Raw genomic sequence first — 19,309 nt, 5'->3', positions numbered from 1 at the left:
ATCTTATTTATTAAAAATATTAAGAAATTTAATATATTATTATCTAAGTACAATTGTCTGATTTATATTAAGCTAATTCATAGTAATAGGATCTGCCCTGCACCGTAGTTCACCTTCACATGTGCTTGCAGCCTAACGAGGTAGATCGCCTCGTCCCTTGCATGTGCCTCGGCCCAGCCCGTTGTCGCTCACCCCACCTAATCCTCAACTTCTAGCAACAACTTTCAAGATGGACAGAAAGCCTGACTGCAATAGACCAGACGAGGTTGCATCTTCATACTCACTTCCATCTAATGGTAAAAGCCCACAGCTGAGGTCAATGGATTCCAAAGGCAAACAAAAGGCATGGCCGGAATCGGCAGCTTCTCGCCTTGAGGCCTCCACCAAGCTGGTGGTGAACGCCATCACATCCTCCCGGGAGATGCCAGCTTTGGCGTCAGAAACCAAATCGTCCAGCGGCTCAGCGAATCTGGCTTCGCTGTCCGGCATTGCTGGCGAGCCCTCATCGTCTTCTTCACATCAGCAGACGCCGTTTGAGCAAAGGCGAATGGCGGCAAATGAGTGCCACAGTGACTTATTCGACAGCTTCACTGAGAGTTATACGGATGTATCAGCCGTTGATGGCTACCACGAAGTCATATCTGAATCCTCATTCGCGAAGCAAGAAGCAGCAGACGGCCTGGCGGTTGTGGACCTGCTCCGTCAGTCAGGAGGTGAGGGCCGCTCGCCAATGTTCGGCCAGGAGCATGACCTGCGTGCGTCAGCAGACGACGATCCATGGCTTGAGGCTGCGATTGGAACTGCCGATGATCCAGAAGACCAGCTTGATTTCACACCCGACTTTCTCACCAGACCCGAGCTGTCTGAAGAAGCAGCATCGTACCTAGGAACGGGAGATATCCAGGAAACAAGCCGCACCTGGTTTGGGTATTGGAGTGGAGTGTTTGCGACCTACAATGCACGGGTTTGGGGCAATGCGCCTCCGACGTCGTCAGGAAGCGATCTTCAGCAAGAGCACTGCAGCAGCGAGCCGACGACGATAAACCGAGCGCTAAGTCGGCTAAAGCAGATACTCTATCATCTCAAATAAGAGCTAATTTGAATTGGAACAACGGGAGTTGAAGTTAACCTCACGTTGGTGATGTTATATAGCAGGCCTGTCATCCATCGTTTACAAGGACGCAAGGATGAAGGGAACATGTTTCAAGCACCTCTAGTAATAAAGACTACACCTGTGAATCTCAGCCCACAGTATCTAATCTACCAACATTGCAGTCCTCAGGAACCTCGAAATCATTGTCTTCCTCCTCTAGTTCGCCAGTATTCTTTTACGTTTGGAAGAAGGTTACTTGACTGACGTGGGGTACGAAGCTATTCAAGCTACCGGCGTCTTGGGTCCCTAAAATGCGCTAAGCCTTGATTGATCACGCCTGGGTACGTCGTGCTATCAAGGCCGGAATTATTTCCATATTTCATCCTCGCATCGCGCTTATCAACACCTACCTTGAGTGACCAGTGAAGCTATAACAAGTACGCGATCGCATTCTCTCATGGTCAACCCAGTGGCTAATCAACCTTGGCGATTCAGTTGGTAGGCCCCTACCGGGCCTCATCGCGTGCACAGCAAGGCCAATCTGCGCACCAAGCGACAGCGCTTCTCCTGCAACCAGACACCGAGCCGATCGCCATCCACCGCATTCTCCATGGTCGACGCTGCTGGACAGGGCTACGCAGGACAGAATGCCTAGCGCGCAGCATCCACAGGCGAAGTTCGACCCGATCCCCCCAGATCTTGATCTACCCTCGCTGGTGGATCGGACACCGAACTTCCGATGGGCTCAGCGGGTATCTCGAGCCCAGATCCGCAGTCTGAGCCAGCAGGACTTTGAGAAGCTTGTCGCGATCCATGTCATAGCAGGCGGCAAGCCCCTCGTCATTGAAGGCTGGGACGCCGTTCTGCCTTCGTCGCTATTCAGTGCAGGATGGCTTGAGCATTCTTACGATAAGAAACGTTGGTCAACCCNGCCCCCCCCCCCCCCCCCCCCCCCCCCCCCCCCCCCCCCCCCCCCCCCGGATCTGTCGCGATCAGAGCATAGCACTAACCCACCTGCCCTGCAGAGGAGAATGTCCGTGACATTTCCAACGGCACTGATATCCCCATGACCACGGGACATTATCTGCGGTCTATGAGGCAGCTCACCAACCAGTGGACCCCGAGTACCTACCGCGATGAGAGGCGCCAGCGACTGTACCTCAAGGACATCGACTGTCCCGTCGAATGGCGCGAGGCGTTGCAAAAGATCATACACCCTAACCTCTTCTACCTCAACGAGAATGTCACCAGCAAAGGGGGCAAACGGATGTACGACGAGGAGGTTTCCGAGAGCGAGACGACTGCTGCCCCGGCCGGAGATCTCATGTCCAGTTTGCCAGAAGAAATGCGAGCCCAGAATCTCATGTGCTACATTGGTCATGAGGGAACCTACACGCCTGCTCATCGGGAGATGTGCGCATCGCTGGGGCAGAACATCATGGTCGAGGCGTCGCGAGACGAGAACGGAGAGAAACGGGGGAGCTCTGTTTGGTTCATGACGGAGAGCAAGGACCGCGAAGTTGTTCGCGAGTACTTCCTATCGATGCTCGGCCATGACATCGAGATTGAGAAGCACTTCGCGCAAGTCAACGCCTGGAAGAAGGCACCGTTCGACGTCTACATTGTCGAGCAATGTCCGGGCGACTTCATCCTCATCCCCCCCCTCGCCGCGCACCAAGTCTGGAACAGAGGGACCAGGACGATGAAGGTCGCCTGGAACCGTACAACAGTCGAGACGCTGGACCTCGCACTGCACGAAGCGCTGCCCAAAGCTCGCCTGGTGTGCCGCGATGAACAGTATAAGAACAAAGCCATCATATACTACACGCTTCAGAAATACCACGCACTGCTTCAAGGCGCCCAGAAGAAAGCGGAGATGGTCCAGATTGGCTTTCCCGGCTTCGGGCGCGATGTCTTCAGAAGCTCCCCGCGTGTGAAGCAGTTGGCAGCCGACTTCAAGAAACTGTTTGCGCTGTTTACCGAAATCCTCGTCGATGAAGTCTTCGCCTTCAAGGAGAAGGACGTCGAGTTTCTACCGTTCGATTCCTGTGTTACGTGTTCTTACTGCAGATCCAATATTTTCAATCGATTCTTGACCTGCAAACACTGCATCAGGCCACTGATCAACGGGGAAGAAGACGCATACGACGTCTGCATGGAATGCTATGCAATGGGCCGATCATGCGCCTGCCTCTCTGGTCTTCAGTGGTGTGAGCAGTGGTCATGGTCAGAGTTAACTGACGATTATGAATCATGGAGAGCAACCGTTATCGCCATTGATGGCCATGTGGATTTGGAACACTCTCCGCACCCGCTCGAGGTAGCTAGACAGAGGACAGGGAAGAAATCTCTTGCCCAGATCTGCCAAGAGGCTCTACGACGGCGTCCATGGAAAGACATTACAAAACCGGAGCGTGAACTCACGCCCAGTGACAGTGAGCCGGGCGACGGGGAAGGCAAACCAACGAAGAAGCCAAAGAAGAAGAGAAAGAAGAAGGGCGAACTTCAACGATGCCACGTCTGCTGTCATCCGGATTACAGCTATCGAGTACATTCATGCACCAACCCCGGGTGTTCCGAAGCCTACTGCTACGGCGTCTTGTATCGGGCATTCGATCTAATGCCGCAAGCTGTCTTGGAAGATGAAAACTGGCAATGCCCCAAGTGCCTCGGAATATGCAACTGTGGCCACTGCCGCCGAGCAGGCATCACGCAACCGTACATGCCCAAAAACACATCTCTTGGGCACGATACTCGCCGAATAGCCGACGACCGCAGCGTGGAGGCGCTCGTCGATTTCCGAATCCACAACCTGTCTTGGTTGAAGGCCGCAGGGGAGGAGAGTCGTAGCAGAGACAGCAAGAGAATGCAGTTGCTACGGGAGCAGGCGGATAACGCCAAGGCGCAAGACGTGCTCACACAGGATCAAGCAGAGCCCAGGATGCACCCCAGTAACGTTTTCAACACGCAGCTGTCGGAGGTTCCTACAGTCAATGGTTATGGGGACCAAAGCCATGTGCTTGGTCGGGACGGAGGACATCCTCCAGGCTTCCCTCTCGACGTGCCTAGTGTCCAACCTCGCAACGTTGACAATGCGCAGCAGGACGATGTTGCGGCGCCTATCGCGGCCAACGTCGGAGAGGGTGAAACAGCGGACTCATCTCAGTATCCCGATCCATCGGTGTTCGCACGCCAGCGTATAGGAATGGGTTATTACGAACAGGATGACACTCCGGACAAAATCCTCTTTGATCCATATCAGGCGCCCTCCACAGACTCCATGCAAGCTGACGAACCTACGGTGCCGGAGTTTGTAAAGAAATCCATCCGGGCAGCCAAGAGAAAAGCGAAACGGGAAAATGAAGATCCCGAGTTCACAATTCGCAAGAGTCATTACAAAAAACCCAAGCTCATACCAGAGTCGTCCGATTTCCTTGACAACATGGATCCGGCCCTTTTTGCTGACGGAGGCTCAGCGGCAATGCCTACTCCAGCGGCTCCTCTGGCTCTCATGGATAGCGCAGCTTCTGCGACTCCGTCTGCAGCCCCCGGAGGAGACGCGGAGCCCAAAGTGCCGAGGATATCCATGCCTCAATATGATGCAAATGAGCCAATTCTTCGGCATGCTAAGCCACGGGCGTCCTACGTGGAGGTCGACGACCTAGATACAGATGAATTAGAGGAAACAGCTGTTCCTTCTTGGCCCTCCCCACCACTGGCCGGGAGTTCGACGAAAACTCAGAACGCACCGGGTGCTGAGACAACTCAAGCTGTACTTGCGAATGGCGATGGACAGGAAACGAGCAAGCCCGAGGGACAACGATCTGACCCATCAGCCCGGGAGGCAAATGGGGAGGCGGCGCCAAAGCGACGGGGCCGACCCCCGAGGAACTCGTCCAAGAAGCCCTCGTCAGCGATTGCGGTGGACGATTCGCCGGCGCCCCGAGCTGACAACCGCAAGAATAAGCGACGGAGGGGACGCCCAAGGAAGTCTCTGTCTACATCCTTGATGGAGCCAGACGATGGTCACGAAGAAGACGAAGACGATGGTGATGCAGATTTCATGCACGCAAAGGCGGCGTTTGATGATGCGGATGATGCGGACTTTAGCCCAGCTCAGACCTCTCGGAGCCGGCGTTGGCCCTCCAGACGTCGAGGCATCACCACCATCGCCGCCAGCAGTGCACGGGACGATGAAGATGTTGATACCTCCACGGAACTGCCGCTCGAGGATGAAGCAAGGGACCAGGCACCAAAGAGGAAGAGAGGCCGGCCTCGAAAATCCGACGTAGCTTCTCGAGGGACATCCTCCCTGGATGTGGTCATACCGGTGCATTCTCAATTCATGTCCATGGCTGAACGGATGGCTCTTAAAGGGAGGTCTATCAAAATCGGCACACGGAAATCATTGAAACAGTCGAAGGTGTCTCGAGCGGGGCAGGACACGAATGATGACAAGAAGGAGCAAAATGAAGAGCACTCCGCCGCCGAGAGAGGCTCTCGCCTGGACAAGGCTGCCCAAGACGGCGTTGAGGGAGAAGAGGGCGGCAAGAACTCAACATCGGAGAAGCCCGACGACAGTGCCGAGAGTCACCATGGGCGCACGGGCCGAAGGGCGGAGTACAATAAGACGAGAAATCGTTCTCCGTCGAGCAGCTCCAAGGAATCAACGGACGACGAGGATATACCTTCGAATGGTCGCATGGTCCGAAGCATCACCAGGCGTTGATGAAGAGGGAGTTGACAAAGCAAGAGGGGACGCCGCCGGAGAGGGGGGGCAAGCTGGGCTGAGTGAACGTAATGTTGAGCCGATACAAGAGTACTGTATGAGATGAAATGTAAACTGGAACGGGAATAGTAGTGTAATTAAATAACGAACCTACGTCACGACCGTGTGCTCATCGTCGCTTTGTACTGCGTCTTGCTTGAATGGTCCTTGGCTTGAATGGTCCTTGGAATGACTGGCTTCATGCTCACGCCAGAGAACCCTCGACGGCGAGAAAGGCCACTGCTCTTCTCTTTCTTGTACTTGTTGTTGGTCTGTATAGTAGGTACCTAGATTATCAATAGTACGTCTTATTTTCAAGCTATACTATCGCGTTTATACTTTGTCTTCTTTTCTTTTGCCTAAATCTGATTAGGACGCTGCTTCACATTCCTGCATTCACTCCTTAGTATAGACTACTATATGCAACCCATGAGCTGTGACTGCGTTTAGGTGGCCCTCGAGTGTTCCAAAAGATTTCTACCTGTTGGCTACAGTGCTGAAAATACAAAGAGCTGTTGCAAGAGCCGGTTGGATTAGCTTCCAATACTCGGTTGAATGACTGGGGGAGAGGAGGACTCACATTGTTGGTTGCGGCTATGGCAATACTGTCCTCAAATGGATGCCAGCTCATGTGTAGTATCTTCTTGTTGAAGTCAATCTGGTCCGCATCCGTCTCCTTCCGCATCCTCTGACCCTGGGCACCACCGGCCGGGCTCCCCGCTCTTGAGCCGCCCTTCTTGCCTCCGTTCGCAGCCGCGGGACTTGAAGACGAGTTGATGGGCGTAGGGACGCCCACCTTCTTTGCCTTGAAAGCCGACTTGTCCGCCTGCAGGACCACCTCCACCTCCTTGTCCGGGTCGGAAGGATAGATCATGAAGTTGTTGTTGTAGCTGCCGGTCATTACGTTTTTGGCGTCGCCAGAGAACACGACCTCGAACTTGTCGAAGATACTATCGTTTTCGTACGTGTCGCATAATCGAGGGCGCAGGTGCTCGTGGATGGGTATCGTCTTGACCGGTTGCCGCTCCATGTTGATGTCCCAGATCTTGACGGTCAGGTAGTCTCGAGACAAGATATATCTTCCGTCGTAGGAGAATCGAACATCTGATATTGACGAGATGATTTCGGAGAAAAACGACCTCGACGAAGGGTCCTCTTCTTGTTCGAATACTATGAGTGGATCACCCCCGGACCCCCTTTGATTAGCTTCTTCTTCGTTCTTCTTCTTCTTCTTCTTCTTCTTCTTCTCGTTGGAAATGTCCTTTAGACGAGTCTGGAGAATGGGGATGGCTTGGATTGGTACAAACATTTTGCGTGCTGGTCGCACAAGGCGCTCTCTCGCATGTCGGCAAGCTTGATGGTGCCCTTGGAGCTGGCATACATGAACCAGTTGCAGCTGATGGGGTGGAACTCGGCAGCGGTGATCACCTCCGTCAGCTCCTCCATGTTGGCGGGTTTGATGTCAACAATGTTGAAGCTCTGGTCCTGAATGTTGAGGTTCCAGAGGTTGATGCGCAAGTCGTCACTGCTAATGAACGTTTCGCCATCGCTGTTGACGGATATGCTGTTGATGTGGTACGCGTGAGCGTTGGCGTAGGTACGTCGCGGGACGGCGGCCACAACGGTGTCATGATGTGTGAGACGAGGCAGCTTGAGATCCGCCGCGTTCCTGAAGTGCTGAGTCGTGGGCAGAGCTCGAAGGCCGCCGCCACCGCCTACCGGGCCGCCGGGCGTTACGTCGTGAGAAAGATTGTTCTCGGCCACCACTTTAAGAGACTTCTCGAAAACTTTCCACAGCTTGATCGTCTTGTCGTTGGTTGATAAGAGGTAATGGGAGGCATTCTGTCGACGGCACCACTTGATCTTGTTGATCTTCTCCTCAATCTCGAGCGACTTGAGGTAGTCAAACTCAGGCTCGTGGGACTGAAACTCGGTGTGAAACTTGTATTCACATGATTTTTTCTGCGAAGAATGGCCATTAGAGACGAGCCGCGAGCTGGGGCAGGGAGGCAGAGGGGCAGAAGGGCAGATAGAGGGGCATAGGGGCAAGAAGGGGAAGGGCGGCGAGGTTTACCGTCTCGTTCCGCTCAAACAGAACCACTCGTCCTCCCTTATCGCCGGTGGCCAGATAGTTGCCTGTGTGGTCAAACTCTACCGTTGAGATGATGTCGGCTAGGCCCCGCGGTCAGTATCTCACAGCATACGTCAGAGGGGGAGGGCTGCTTGTCTGGCGGCGAACCTTCGGTGATATCCTCGACATCGCCCTTGTCGCCGAAGCATCTGCAGCAATCCGAGTCAGCGGCACGCTCAACAATTCAATTCCATCATCATCGGCAGGCTCAGAGACGGGGCACGTACTGGGTGAACTTCCAGGTCGGCGAGCTCGCTTCACTGTCGACCATTTTGGTTGGCAGCGATAGCAGGGATCCGAGGTGAGAGAGGTCAGAGGTGGCACAGGCAGCCCAGGGGTGACGAGATGCGGGCGGAGCAGGACAGGAGGTCGATGGCGGGCGCTGGCTCGGGGCGCTGGGCAGGTCGCTGCAGCTCGGTGAGGATTCGGGGCTGGCAGAGCTCGAGCTTGGGTGGGTTTGAGTCGGGGCGGTGGTAGAAGCGCAATCAGTCGTGATGAGGCGGATGATGTCGTTTGCCGTGGCACTTTGGCGGGCTGAAGAGAGTCCGCACAGCTCGAGGTTACTAACGAGGTGCCACAAGCTCTAGTCGGTGGTGGGGCACGAGAGCAGCAAGAAGCCAGATACACTAAGGAGGAGCCTAGAGGAGCAGCAGATAGAGGGGTTGGTTGGTTTGGTTGGTTGGGCCGCAGCAGATGCTGGTTTGGTTGAATTGGGATGAGGTGATGATGCACGTTACGCTGACGCCAGCAACAATCCAAGTGGTAGGTGAGTATGCATTACCACTCCCAGCTGCTATAGAAAAGAGGAGGGGGAAAACAGAAGAAGGGGAAAAGAGAGAGAGAGGAGAGGGTGGCAGCCCAACTTTTTGGAGGCTTAGTACCTGATGATGAACTAGACTCTTGTATGCACTATTGCATTGCCTGACGTGCAAGAAAAGCGGGCTGCTTTTGGGCAATTGTCTACTGTGATGATGAAGAGGTACACACGATCATACCGCTGATTGGTTTCTCATTTGGAAAAGCAGAAGACGTCACAGATTGCGTGTGATGAGCATGAAACAGCTGTCTGAGAATGCAATCAAGCCTTTCGGATGCCCATGTACCTCGGCGGATGCTTGGGTGTGCATCATGGTGGCGTATTTAGGGTCTCGGTACCAGCACTGCCTCTGCTCTGCCCGTGAACTACACCAACTCTATGTACATGAGTAGTTAGGACACAGAATCAAGCAGAGGTAACTAGAGACAGATATGGAGGTAGTTGGAGAAGGTTTTGTTTGTTCCTCTGTTTCGGTAGGTAACGTAGAAAAGTAGTTGGTTATTACAAGATCAGAAGCAGCCCCTCCCCCTCCCCCTCCATCTCCATCTCCTTCTCAACGCGTCCGTAGAATCTGGTCGATATGCTCTCGGCTATTCTTGTGCGTCGTCTCCAGATACAGCAGTCTTTGATTCAGTCGGTCAACCTCCCCATCGAGGTCCTGGATCTGGCGCTGTAACTTTTCTTGTAGAGTACTGGGAGGCAGAGAAACAAACCTGGAGAGCGTCAACGTTCGTTCCGTCATGGCGCAGTCGCCATGCTTTTGCAATTGGCATATCAACGTACATTTTCCCGACGCCTTCATACATGACAGAGTCGCTCGGAAAGCTCTGCACTTCGCTCATGGTCAATCGCAGCAGGCGCTGTTCTCGCTGTTTCGCTGCTAGCTGGGTTCGGACGATGCCAATCTGTTGCTGCGCTGCGATGGCTTGTGACTCGATCTCAAGCGCCAGCTTATCACGACATCAGTACAGATGGCAAGAGCTGAAGAGCCACGGTACTCACCTTCTGCAGCGCCTCATTCGGTATGGCCATGGCTAGCAGCTGGTTGTCACCTTGAGGCAGCTCAAGGTCAGTCCATGAACGTCGCAGAGCAAAACGACCAGTACGGCGATCGAGCAAGGGACCTACAGGCAAGGCAGCTAGTAGCGACCTACGGAGTGTTTATCGATACAGTAGACGGCGCCTCCTGAGCCGATAAGGTACTTCGTCCCGGAGTGTCCAGTACCTTAGGCTGCTGCTAAAGTTGTAGAACCAGACATTCAGCTGTCAGCTGCAAGAGGCACTCAGTTTACATAACAGACTCAAAAGGAAACAGGCAAAGTTGATTGATATATATAATGAATGATCTTCCAGTCGAATGAAAATGATTTGGAATGATGAAAATGAAGCAGCCAATGCTCATATGCAAACGTCTTGGATACCTACTAGTAGGTACCTACTTACCTAGTGCCTATTGTATGGCTGGCCTTTGTACCGGATACCTGCTTAGAAGTGCAAGTGACACAAAGCTGAGGTCGGCGTAAGGGACGTCTCCACTTTATCAAGTTGGCTCGAGATTTTTTTGCCCATACGCCTTCTTGCGTGCAGCGCCGGTACAGACCAAACTTCCATCCATCATCACTCCTTCAACTTTCGCGTTCCAAGGCTCTGGGAGTCTTCGCACAGACAAAGAGTCGCATACCTATACTCAGGAGTGCGGACTCTCGGCCTCCGCTGCCTGGATTGATAATTACTCCCGCGGACGACTTAAATCTCGACCACGAAATCTCGACCACGCGTAACCGCGTTTCTCATCCTTCTACCACCTCACCTGACGAGAATCGCCCAGCGGCACCAAGCGGTTGTATTTTTCTCATCACATTAGTCGTAGCCCAACATGGGTATCCCCGCGGCCTTCCGATGGCTATCCAACAAATATCCTAAGATCATTTCACCCGTGATAGAGGAGACGCCCATCACCACCGAAGATGGCGTTACCATCCCGGTTGACACCACCAGACCCAATCCCAATGGCGAGGAGCTCGACAACCTGTACCTCGACATGAATGGCATTGTCCACCCATGCTCGCATCCAGAGGACAGGCCTGCGCCCGCCGATGAGGAAGAAATGATGCTCGAGGTCTTCAGATATACTGACCGTGTCGTCAACATGGTCCGCCCGCGCAAGATCCTCATGATTGCCGTTGGTAAGTACTGCATGCGCTGGTCGCTATACTCGTCCTCCTTCAACAGCCTACGATGGCTTTGCAATCTCTCAGCGTTTGCTAACGAACCTTTTTCAGACGGTGTCGCACCAAGAGCAAAGATGAACCAGCAGCGGTCGCGACGATTTCGATCAGCTCGGGAAGCCAAGGAGAAGGAAGAGGATAAGCAAGCGCTCATCGAGTTACTCAAGCGCCAGAATGGCGGCGTTTTCGAAGCTGCAGACTCCGAAGCCGTTGTCAAGAAGGCGTTCGATTCCAACTCCATCACCCCAGGCACGCCATTCATGGATATCCTCGCCGTCAGTCTACGATACTGGTGCCAGTACAAGCTGAACACGGATCCCGCCTGGGCTAAGCTCAAGATCATCATATCTGATGCTACGGTCCCAGGTGAAGGCGAACACAAAATCATGTCGTTCATCCGATCCCAGCGCACCTCCCCGAATTACGATCCCAACACACGCCATGTCATCTATGGCTTGGATGCCGATCTCATCATGTTGGGGCTCGCCACGCACGAACCTCACTTCCGAGTTCTCCGTGAAGATGTCTTCTTCAACGAAGGCAAGAACAGGGCTTGTAAGCTCTGTGGCCAGAAAGGGCACGAGGCAAACAACTGTCGCGGGACCGCAAAGCCCAACGACATGGCCGAGGGCGATGAACAAGCCAAGGCCGTTCAAGCCCCCTTGAAGCCTTTCATTTGGCTGCACGTCTCCGTCTTGAGGGAGTATCTCGCCATCGAGCTGTCTGTTCCTGATCTTCCCTTCAGGTTTGATTTGGAGCGGGCCATTGACGATTGGATCTTCATGTGCTGCTTCGTCGGTAATGATTTCCTGCCTCACTTGCCAGCTCTGGAGATTCGCGAGCATGGAATCGACACCTTGACCACGATTTGGAGAAATAGCTTACCATCCATGGGCGGCTATGTCACCAAAGATGGCCACATTGATTTGGAGAGAGCACAAGTTATACTTGATGGCCTTGCCGGTCAAGAGAGTGCAATCTTTAAGCGAAGAAAAGAACAGGAGGATCGGCGGGAAGCCTCCTTCAAGCGCAGGAAGCTTCAAAACGAGGGCTTCTCGAGGAACGGGCAGCATGGTGCTTCTTCCAAGATCAACGGACATGCAGATCCTTCCAAGGGCCTGCATCTCTTCCCTATTGCATCGCAGACTGCGAACTCGACCAACAATCTCACCGTCACCCACGACATGGTAGTCAGCCGCGGCGCGGTCCAAGATGCAACGCTTGCCAATAGGGGTGCCGCCAGCGTAATCCGAGATCGACTTCGCGCTGTAACAACCAAAGTCGAAGTGGTATCCAGCGCCCCAGCAGACAGCACTCCGCAGACTCTACCTTCATCTCTTGGCAAGAGAAAGGCCCCAGATTCCGATGACGTCGCCAACTCTTCTTCGGCGGAGTCATCGGCCAGCAAACCAGTGGCACCCCAAGAGGCTGAGCCGGTTGACAATGTTCGTCTCTGGGAAGATGGCTACGAAGATCGCTACTACCAGCAGAAGTTTGGAAAAGACCCGCAAGACATTGAATTTCGCCACAAAGTAGCCCATGCGTACGTGGAAGGATTGGCGTGGGTTTTGTTGTATTACTTCCAGGGATGCCCGTCCTGGGAGTGGTATTACCCTTACCACTACGCCCCCTTTGCCGCTGACTTCAAGGACCTCGCGAAAATGGAAATCAGCTTCGAAAAGGGACGAGTTTCCAAGCCTTTTGAGCAACTGATGAGCGTCTTGCCAGCGGCGTCTCGTCACGCTCTCCCTGATGTGTTCCACGATCTCATGACAGAAAAAGACAGCGAAATTATCGACTTCTATCCTGAGGAATTCGAGATTGACCTCAATGGAAAGAAAATGGCATGGCAGGGTGTGGCTCTCCTCCCATTCATCGACATGAAGCGTCTCCTCAAAGCTGTACAAAGCAAGTATCCGCTACTGAGCCCAGATGATATTGCACGAAACACGATCGGCAAGGATGTTCTGATACTATCCGACAATCACGAAGGCCTCTACGACGACATCTTGACCACCTTCTATTCCAAGAAGCAAGACCGCTCAAGGCTCACCATTAACCCGGCAAACAGCAATGGTTTGGCAGGAGAAATCGAAAAGCAGGAGGACTCGGTTCCCCACGGAGCCTTGCGCTATCCCCTGGAGAGAGGATCTATGCCAGATCTCGATTACGACCATTCCATCAGGTATTTTCACCCTAACTTTATGTGACACTCGGCTAACCAAGCGCAGCGTTTACTATGACATGCCCCAGGTATCGCAAACCCACAAGTCAATGCTACTGCGCGGAGTGCGAATGCCGCCGCCTGCTCTGACCAGAAGTGACATTGAGGAGATTCGAGGAAAAGCCAACCGCGGAGGCCGCAACTACGGAGGACCGTACGGAAACAACAATGGCCGACAACGCGGCGGTTATTCTGGCGGCTATAGGGACAACCGGGAGCCTTACAACGGGCGCAACAGGGACAACCAGCGCTTCCAGCCATACCCTCCCAATCCACCTTATGGCATGCCGCAACCGCCGCCTTATGGCATGCCACAACAACCGCCCTTTGGCATGCCGCAACAACCGCCTTATGGCATGCCGCAACACGGTGGGTGGCAGCCGTCAACCGGGCCGGCGTTTGATGGGAGAGGAGGCCCGTCGTCATTCCCCAATGCGCGACACCAACAAGGCTGGTCTGACGGTAGGAATGAGTATCGGGGCCGAGGGAGGCGCGGACATGATTCCGGGCCTCGGCCTCCGTATCGTGGCGGCCACTGGCAAGGACGTGACCATGCGTAATTGACATAATTCGCCCTCATGTGCGTGTGTGAGAACGAGATCTTTTGCCCTTCTCAAACCGAACATACACGTCGTAGGAGCATTATATCTGAAGCGTCTTGCTATCCTGCCCAGCAAACCATGTCCATGCCAGAGAGCCGTCCTGCGTAAACCAGTCATCTCACATACATCAGAGCTTTTCATCTTGTCCATGTGTACGACGAAGTAAACATTGGGAGTAAATAGAATTAGTAATGTCAGTTTCTTGTCATTTTTCTTTCGCCTTTGCTCATGCATATATTCATATCAACCAAGACCGCCCCAGATGCCTCGAATTCTCCTCGCAAGCTGTATGTCTTTCTGCATCAGGGTGACCCTCTTGGCGTGCACAGCGCACAGCTGCGCATCCTCAAACAGATGTACCATGAAGGCCTCTGCGGCTTCTTGCAGCGCCTGAATGGCCTGGCTCTGCCACCTGAACTCTTTTCCCCTCGGACGACAATTCAATCCAATCTCTCGAACCTATCCATTATCAAAAAACACGTCCCAAGGTCGACCGGGGGTTTTCAAAGCGCGGCACTCACGAGGCGCATAAACGGCAGCTTCAGCAGCAAAAGCTTCGTGTTGGCCTGGTATTGCCTGATTTCTCGCAATGCGACGGTGCCCGGGCGGTATCGTCGCCGCTGTCTCGTCGGCAATGGATCGCCCGCTGACGAATGGTTAGCGAGAACGAGGGCAACGGAAGAATGGGATTTTGTCTTGACAACGCACGCTGTACATCGCTCGGTCTAGAGCGCACTTTTTGCGAGGTCCCCGAGGTCGACTGACGAGGAGGCATGGTGGGCAGAGTAGCAATTTAGTGAGGCAAAGCGCGGAGAAGCGTAAAAACCATGCGCGATGGCCAGCTCGTGGCCTACATCGAGGCTCAATCGAGGCGAGGAACAAAAGGTTGGTTGCACTATTTTGTCCTTGTTACCTTTATGTGGAAACGACGCGTTTCCCTGGTCAACCCGGTGACAGCCAAGCTCGGCCGATAAGATAACGTGAGGTGATCCATGCTGGGTCTATCTTTAGAAACAGCTCTCCCAGGGTCTCTGCATGTTACTGTACTTTACCTCTCAGTGGCCCAGAGACAACTAGATGTCACCTGAATATAGAAAGGGAAGACGATAAAGACCATTTAAGAGAATGGAGACGTAAAGGAAATTATAGATCAAGAGTCGCGAAGTTGAAAAATGATATGAGTTTGTTGCCCATATGTATTATGTTTCTTTGCTATTATCATCGCCAATGCAATGGAAATGGCCAAAATACAGGGCGATGCCCCTAATTCGCCAATCGATTATTAGTGCTTGGTAAATTGGAACGTGTTTCTAGAAGGTCTCCGCCGAGCTCGAGTTCCAATCATTGCTCGCTCCTCGAAGCACTCCTCCTGCAGCAGCCAATTCCTTACGCCAACTGCCGGCCAGGGACATGGGTGAGGCGACGACATGTTCTCCATCTCCAGCACGCCGGCGAAACAATCCGTTGGCGATACCATCAGCGTCCTCAGCGGCCGACTCGGTTCCGCAACCCTCCTCGAAGACCGGCGCGCTGCTGTGCTGGGCCTGCGAAGCTTCGCAAAGGACTACCCGGCAACTGTAGCATCAGGAGCCCTGAGGGGTTTGATCGGCAGCCTGTCCAAGGACGCCGAAGATGTCGACACAATCAAGATCGTGCTGGAGACGCTGTTGATGCTCTTCAACCCCAACCAGGAGTCCCCCGAAGCTTCAGACGAAATCGCACTCTGGCTGGCCGACGAGTTCACCCAGCGCCAGGAGAATATCACCCTCGTGCTCGACTTCCTCGACGCCCCCGACTTCTACTCGCGCCTATACTCTCTCCAGCTGCTCAGCTCGATCCTCACTGCGCGGACGCAGCGAACGGAAGAATGCGTCCTCTCGGCACCCCTGGGCATCAGCCGTCTCGTCGCTGCGCTCGACGACCAGCGGGAGGCGATCCGAAACGAAGGGGTCAGTCTGTTAATATTGCTGACGTCCAGCTCGCTGGAGATACAGAAACTCGTTGCCTTTCAGAATGCGTTCGAGAAGTTGTTCGACATCATTGCCGCGGACGGCTCACTCTCCGAAGGCGGCAGGACGGTAGAGGACTGCCTGATACTCCTGGCCAACCTACTGAGGGGCAATGTCGCCAACCAGGCGCTCTTCCGGGAGTCGGGCTGCATAGGCAAGCTCACGGAGATGCTCAAGGGCCTGCTCGAAGCGCAGAAGCAAGAAGATAACCTCGCCAAGTGGGCGCAGATTCAGCACAACCGCAACATATACGCATTCCTCTCCATCATACGGCTGTTCCTGTCGCCAGGCTCCGCGGAGACTCACATGAATCAGACTACGTTCTGGAGACATGGCCTCAGCTATCTCGCCCTGCAACTCGCGTTCGACCACGATGTCCAGTTCCAAATCAAGGCCGAGGTGCGAACGCCTGCCACCCCTGCTCTTTGCGTTGTTGGGCCACAATGATAACATTTCGAGTAGGCCTTGCTCGCATGTGGCGATCTGATCCGTAACAACATGCCCGTCCAGGAGGCATTCGCCTCTCTCATGGTCCCTCCACCGCTGGAATCCGCGGCCGAGACCCCAAGTGCAGTCAACGGCCAGGCCAAGATCTACATCATTGACGGCCTGCTTGACTTGACATTGAATGTGCACGAGCTTTCTGCGTTTGACTTACGATACGCTGCCTGCCAGTGCCTAAAGGCTTATTTCTCCAACCACGCGGAAGTAAAGTCTCACTTTCTCGGCAGAGCCATAGAAGGCTACCAGTCTGGCCGGGACGAATCTGCCAATATTCTGAGTGTTCTGCTGAGGCTCCCAGGTGACGTATTTCTCGGCGACCCGTATCGCGTGTGGTTCGCCGCCGTCATCGCGTTCCATCTGCTCTATGACAACCCCGCGGCCAAGGCAGTGGCAAAGGGCTTGACCGAAGGGGATGCCTCTAAGGGTGAGGAAGTTGTGACCAGCATCCAGACGATCACAGCACATCTTCTCATGCGGATACGCCGAGATGATGATACGCGGATATTGGTGGCATACCTGATGCTACTTCTCGGCTGGCTCTTTGAGGACCTTGACGCCGTCAACGATTTCCTGGCCGAAGGGAGCAACGTTCAGGGGCTTATACAGGTCATCACGCAGCCAGTCCGTGTGGCGGGAGAACTTGTCCAGGGGCTCTGTGCCATGCTGCTGGGGGTTGTGTATGAGTTCTCCACAAAGGACTCGCCCATACCACGAGCAACGCTGCATGCTATTTTGGAATCACGGCTGGATAGAGACGGGTACGTGGATCGACTGACAAAGCTGCGGAACCATCCTTTGCTCCGAGAGTTTGAAGTCACGCCGCAAAAGCTCATGTCTTCGCCTGATGGCGAAGAGGTCAACGTGTTTTTTGACGATGTCTTTGTCGATTTCTTCAAGGATAACTTCAGCCGTGCCATCCGTGCCCTTGATAAAGCGCCCGATATTGAGGTCTCGGTGATCACGAATGGGACGGAGCAGGGTGTTTCCAGGCAGCTCGTAGACTCCTTGCGGCAGCAAATAGAAGAAAAAGACCGCGCACTTGAAGAAGCCAACAGCGCCAATAAATCCCTTGAGGGAGTCATTAAGGAGGTGCAGGAGGCACATCGCCGTGCAAAGGAAGACGCCGAGGCCGCGAGCGCGAGACTGGCGGCAGAGATGCGGTATGTTTGAAGCTTTTTTTTCGGAGAAACGAATTTTCTTTGCAACGGCCAGCTGAACAGGTAATAGCAAACTACAAGGCGAGCAGGCTGCTACAGTCGCCGGGCTTGAACAAAGAATTGCGCAGATGCAACAGCAGCTCAATGCCAAAGATCAACAACTTCAAACCCAGCTTGCTGCCAAGGATCAGTATCTGCAAACGCAGCTGAGCAGCAAAGATCAATACCTCCAGGCCCAGCTAAGCCAGGCTCAGAAGGCGCACGAAGTAGAAGCAGAGCGTGCAAGGCAGAGAGCGGAAGCTGAAATTGCAGATTTGCGAGCAACTGTTAGCAGGCTTGAGGTCGACGTGATGAAGGTGAGTTAGAACACGCCGGGCGACTCATGGGTATCAATTGCTATGCTATCTACTGGTTAACTAACTGGCGCTCTTTCTAGGCCAACAAGAGCAAGGCTTCTGAGCTGCAGGCCCTTCGCAAGGAGCATGCAAACGCGCTCGCGGAGCGCGACTCCCAGTTGAAGAAGGCCAATGAGAAGGCGGAAGAAGGCGAAAAGCAGCTACGCGGTTTGCAAGAAGAGGTTGAGAAGCTGAGAAAAGAGGCCGACGCGCTTCGAGAGGAGGCTGAGAAGCTACGGGAGGAAGAAGAGGAGAGTCGGACAGAGGTTGAGAAGCGACAGAAAGACGTTGAGAAGCTGCAAACTGAGGCTGACAAGCTGCGGCAGGAAGCTGCAAAGGTGAGAAACACTATCAATTTTGATTGCCAACGTGACATTGCTGACGCTCAGCCTCAGTCAAAGCAAGCCTCGGCCGATGCTGAGAAGGCCAAGGATTCGGTGCAGTCGGAACTCGACGATCTCCTCATGGTGTTTGGTGATTTGGAGGAGAAGCTCGGCAAGTACAAGGTAGGCAGCTTTGCCCTTCACCCAACCAATGCCTGCAGGATTGGAGGACAGCATGATGTGCTAACGTGAAGTTGCATCAGGCTCGCTTGCGGGGGCTTGGACAAGAAGTATCCGACGGCGAAGACGACGACGGAGACGATGGTAGTGAGAGGGAGGAGGATAGTGAAGATGGCGAGGACGATAAAGCTGTTGACTGAGTGGTGAGTAGCTGAGATGAAGGTGTCAAAGCCTGTGCAATATTGCCACAGTATAGAGTACTATGTAACAAGTCAGTTGTCTTTATCAAAACAGAGGGAAAGAATAGGAAAGAAAAAAGCATAACAACACCCCGATGAAGCCGATCTCTTGTGTCGCCGTTGACGTAGATGTTGCTGTTGAGATACAGAAGCTCCCTCCCATGTTGTGTGAAGTAGGTTGAGCGAGTAAAAGTATATAAAGGGCTTTAGAACAAGAACAAATTGGAGTGGGACCTCCCATCGAACTCACCTCTTGCCTTTTACCAGATGTGACCGTGGGATTGGCCCAACAGACTCCATTCAAACAATCTTTGGCACTTCCTCATCTGGAGCTTCCAGGTTCGAACGCGACTTGAGGATTTTTTCTCAAATCACTTTTTTTTTTCTTTTTTCCCTCAAATTTTTTTTTTCTCAAATATAATATGCCACTGTAGACAGCAACGATGAGATTCATTTTCATTTATCCTGTTCTTTGAGTGTCATTAATGAGTTTGTTGCTCTTTTCAATCTTCACTTTTGCGGTTTGCAGATTGGAGCAGATCCCGCTGGGTGGGGCCTTGCCGTCCTCCAAAGACGAACCGCCATAGAGCACCGCTCGACACCCGACACACACTAAAAAGATTTCGATATATACTTCCT

General features: G+C 53.5%; 6 protein-coding genes across 6 annotated transcripts; 3 read left to right on the top strand and 3 right to left on the bottom strand.

The window, feature by feature from the left end:
- Positions 1–229: 229 nt before the first annotated feature.
- On the top strand, positions 230–1,090 carry CCMA1212_002376 (uncharacterized protein; the record flags this gene model as incomplete). Its single annotated transcript, XM_073699760.1, has 1 exon — positions 230–1,090. One exon carries the CDS (start codon positions 230–232, stop codon positions 1,088–1,090), a length of 861 nt encoding a protein of 286 aa, XP_073562516.1.
- Positions 1,091–1,740: 650 nt separating this feature from the next.
- On the top strand, positions 1,741–5,822 carry CCMA1212_002375 (uncharacterized protein; the record flags this gene model as incomplete). Its single annotated transcript, XM_073699759.1, has 2 exons — positions 1,741–2,011; positions 2,119–5,822. The coding sequence occupies 2 exons, from the start codon at positions 1,741–1,743 to the stop codon at positions 5,820–5,822; spliced, it is 3,975 nt and encodes a 1,324-aa protein (XP_073562515.1).
- A 527-nt stretch (positions 5,823–6,349) lies between these two features.
- CCMA1212_002374 (Protein phosphatase PP2A regulatory subunit B) lies at positions 6,350–8,985 on the bottom strand (the record flags this gene model as incomplete). The annotated part of the gene is made up of 7 exons (XM_073699758.1): positions 6,350–6,373; positions 6,442–7,031; positions 7,169–7,823; positions 7,936–8,033; positions 8,101–8,141; positions 8,220–8,575; positions 8,980–8,985. The coding sequence occupies 7 exons, from the start codon at positions 8,983–8,985 to the stop codon at positions 6,350–6,352; spliced, it is 1,770 nt and encodes a 589-aa protein (XP_073562514.1).
- A 377-nt stretch (positions 8,986–9,362) lies between these two features.
- CCMA1212_002373 (uncharacterized protein) lies at positions 9,363–9,941 on the bottom strand (the record flags this gene model as incomplete). The annotated part of the gene is made up of 3 exons (XM_073699757.1): positions 9,363–9,522; positions 9,593–9,759; positions 9,812–9,941. Coding segments are annotated over 3 exons (456 nt in total), but the record flags the coding sequence as incomplete, so codon positions are not given.
- Positions 9,942–10,685: 744 nt separating this feature from the next.
- On the top strand, positions 10,686–13,821 carry CCMA1212_002372 (5'-3' exoribonuclease 2; the record flags this gene model as incomplete). Its single annotated transcript, XM_073699756.1, has 3 exons — positions 10,686–10,995; positions 11,092–13,222; positions 13,269–13,821. The coding sequence occupies 3 exons, from the start codon at positions 10,686–10,688 to the stop codon at positions 13,819–13,821; spliced, it is 2,994 nt and encodes a 997-aa protein (XP_073562519.1).
- Positions 13,822–14,106: 285 nt separating this feature from the next.
- CCMA1212_002371 (Histone H3-like centromeric protein hH3v) lies at positions 14,107–14,638 on the bottom strand (the record flags this gene model as incomplete). Its single annotated transcript, XM_073699755.1, has 3 exons — positions 14,107–14,322; positions 14,385–14,509; positions 14,572–14,638. The coding sequence occupies 3 exons, from the start codon at positions 14,636–14,638 to the stop codon at positions 14,107–14,109; spliced, it is 408 nt and encodes a 135-aa protein (XP_073562518.1).
- Between the last annotated feature and the right edge of the window lie 4,671 nt (positions 14,639–19,309).

Source organism: Trichoderma ghanense, assembly GCF_004382785.1.
Source record: "Trichoderma ghanense strain CCMA-1212 chromosome Unknown scaffold_1, whole genome shotgun sequence".
Classification (NCBI taxonomy): Eukaryota; Fungi; Ascomycota; class Sordariomycetes; order Hypocreales; family Hypocreaceae; genus Trichoderma; species Trichoderma ghanense.
Note: the sequence above shows the minus strand (reverse complement) of the source record. Positions and strands in the feature narration are given on the sequence as shown.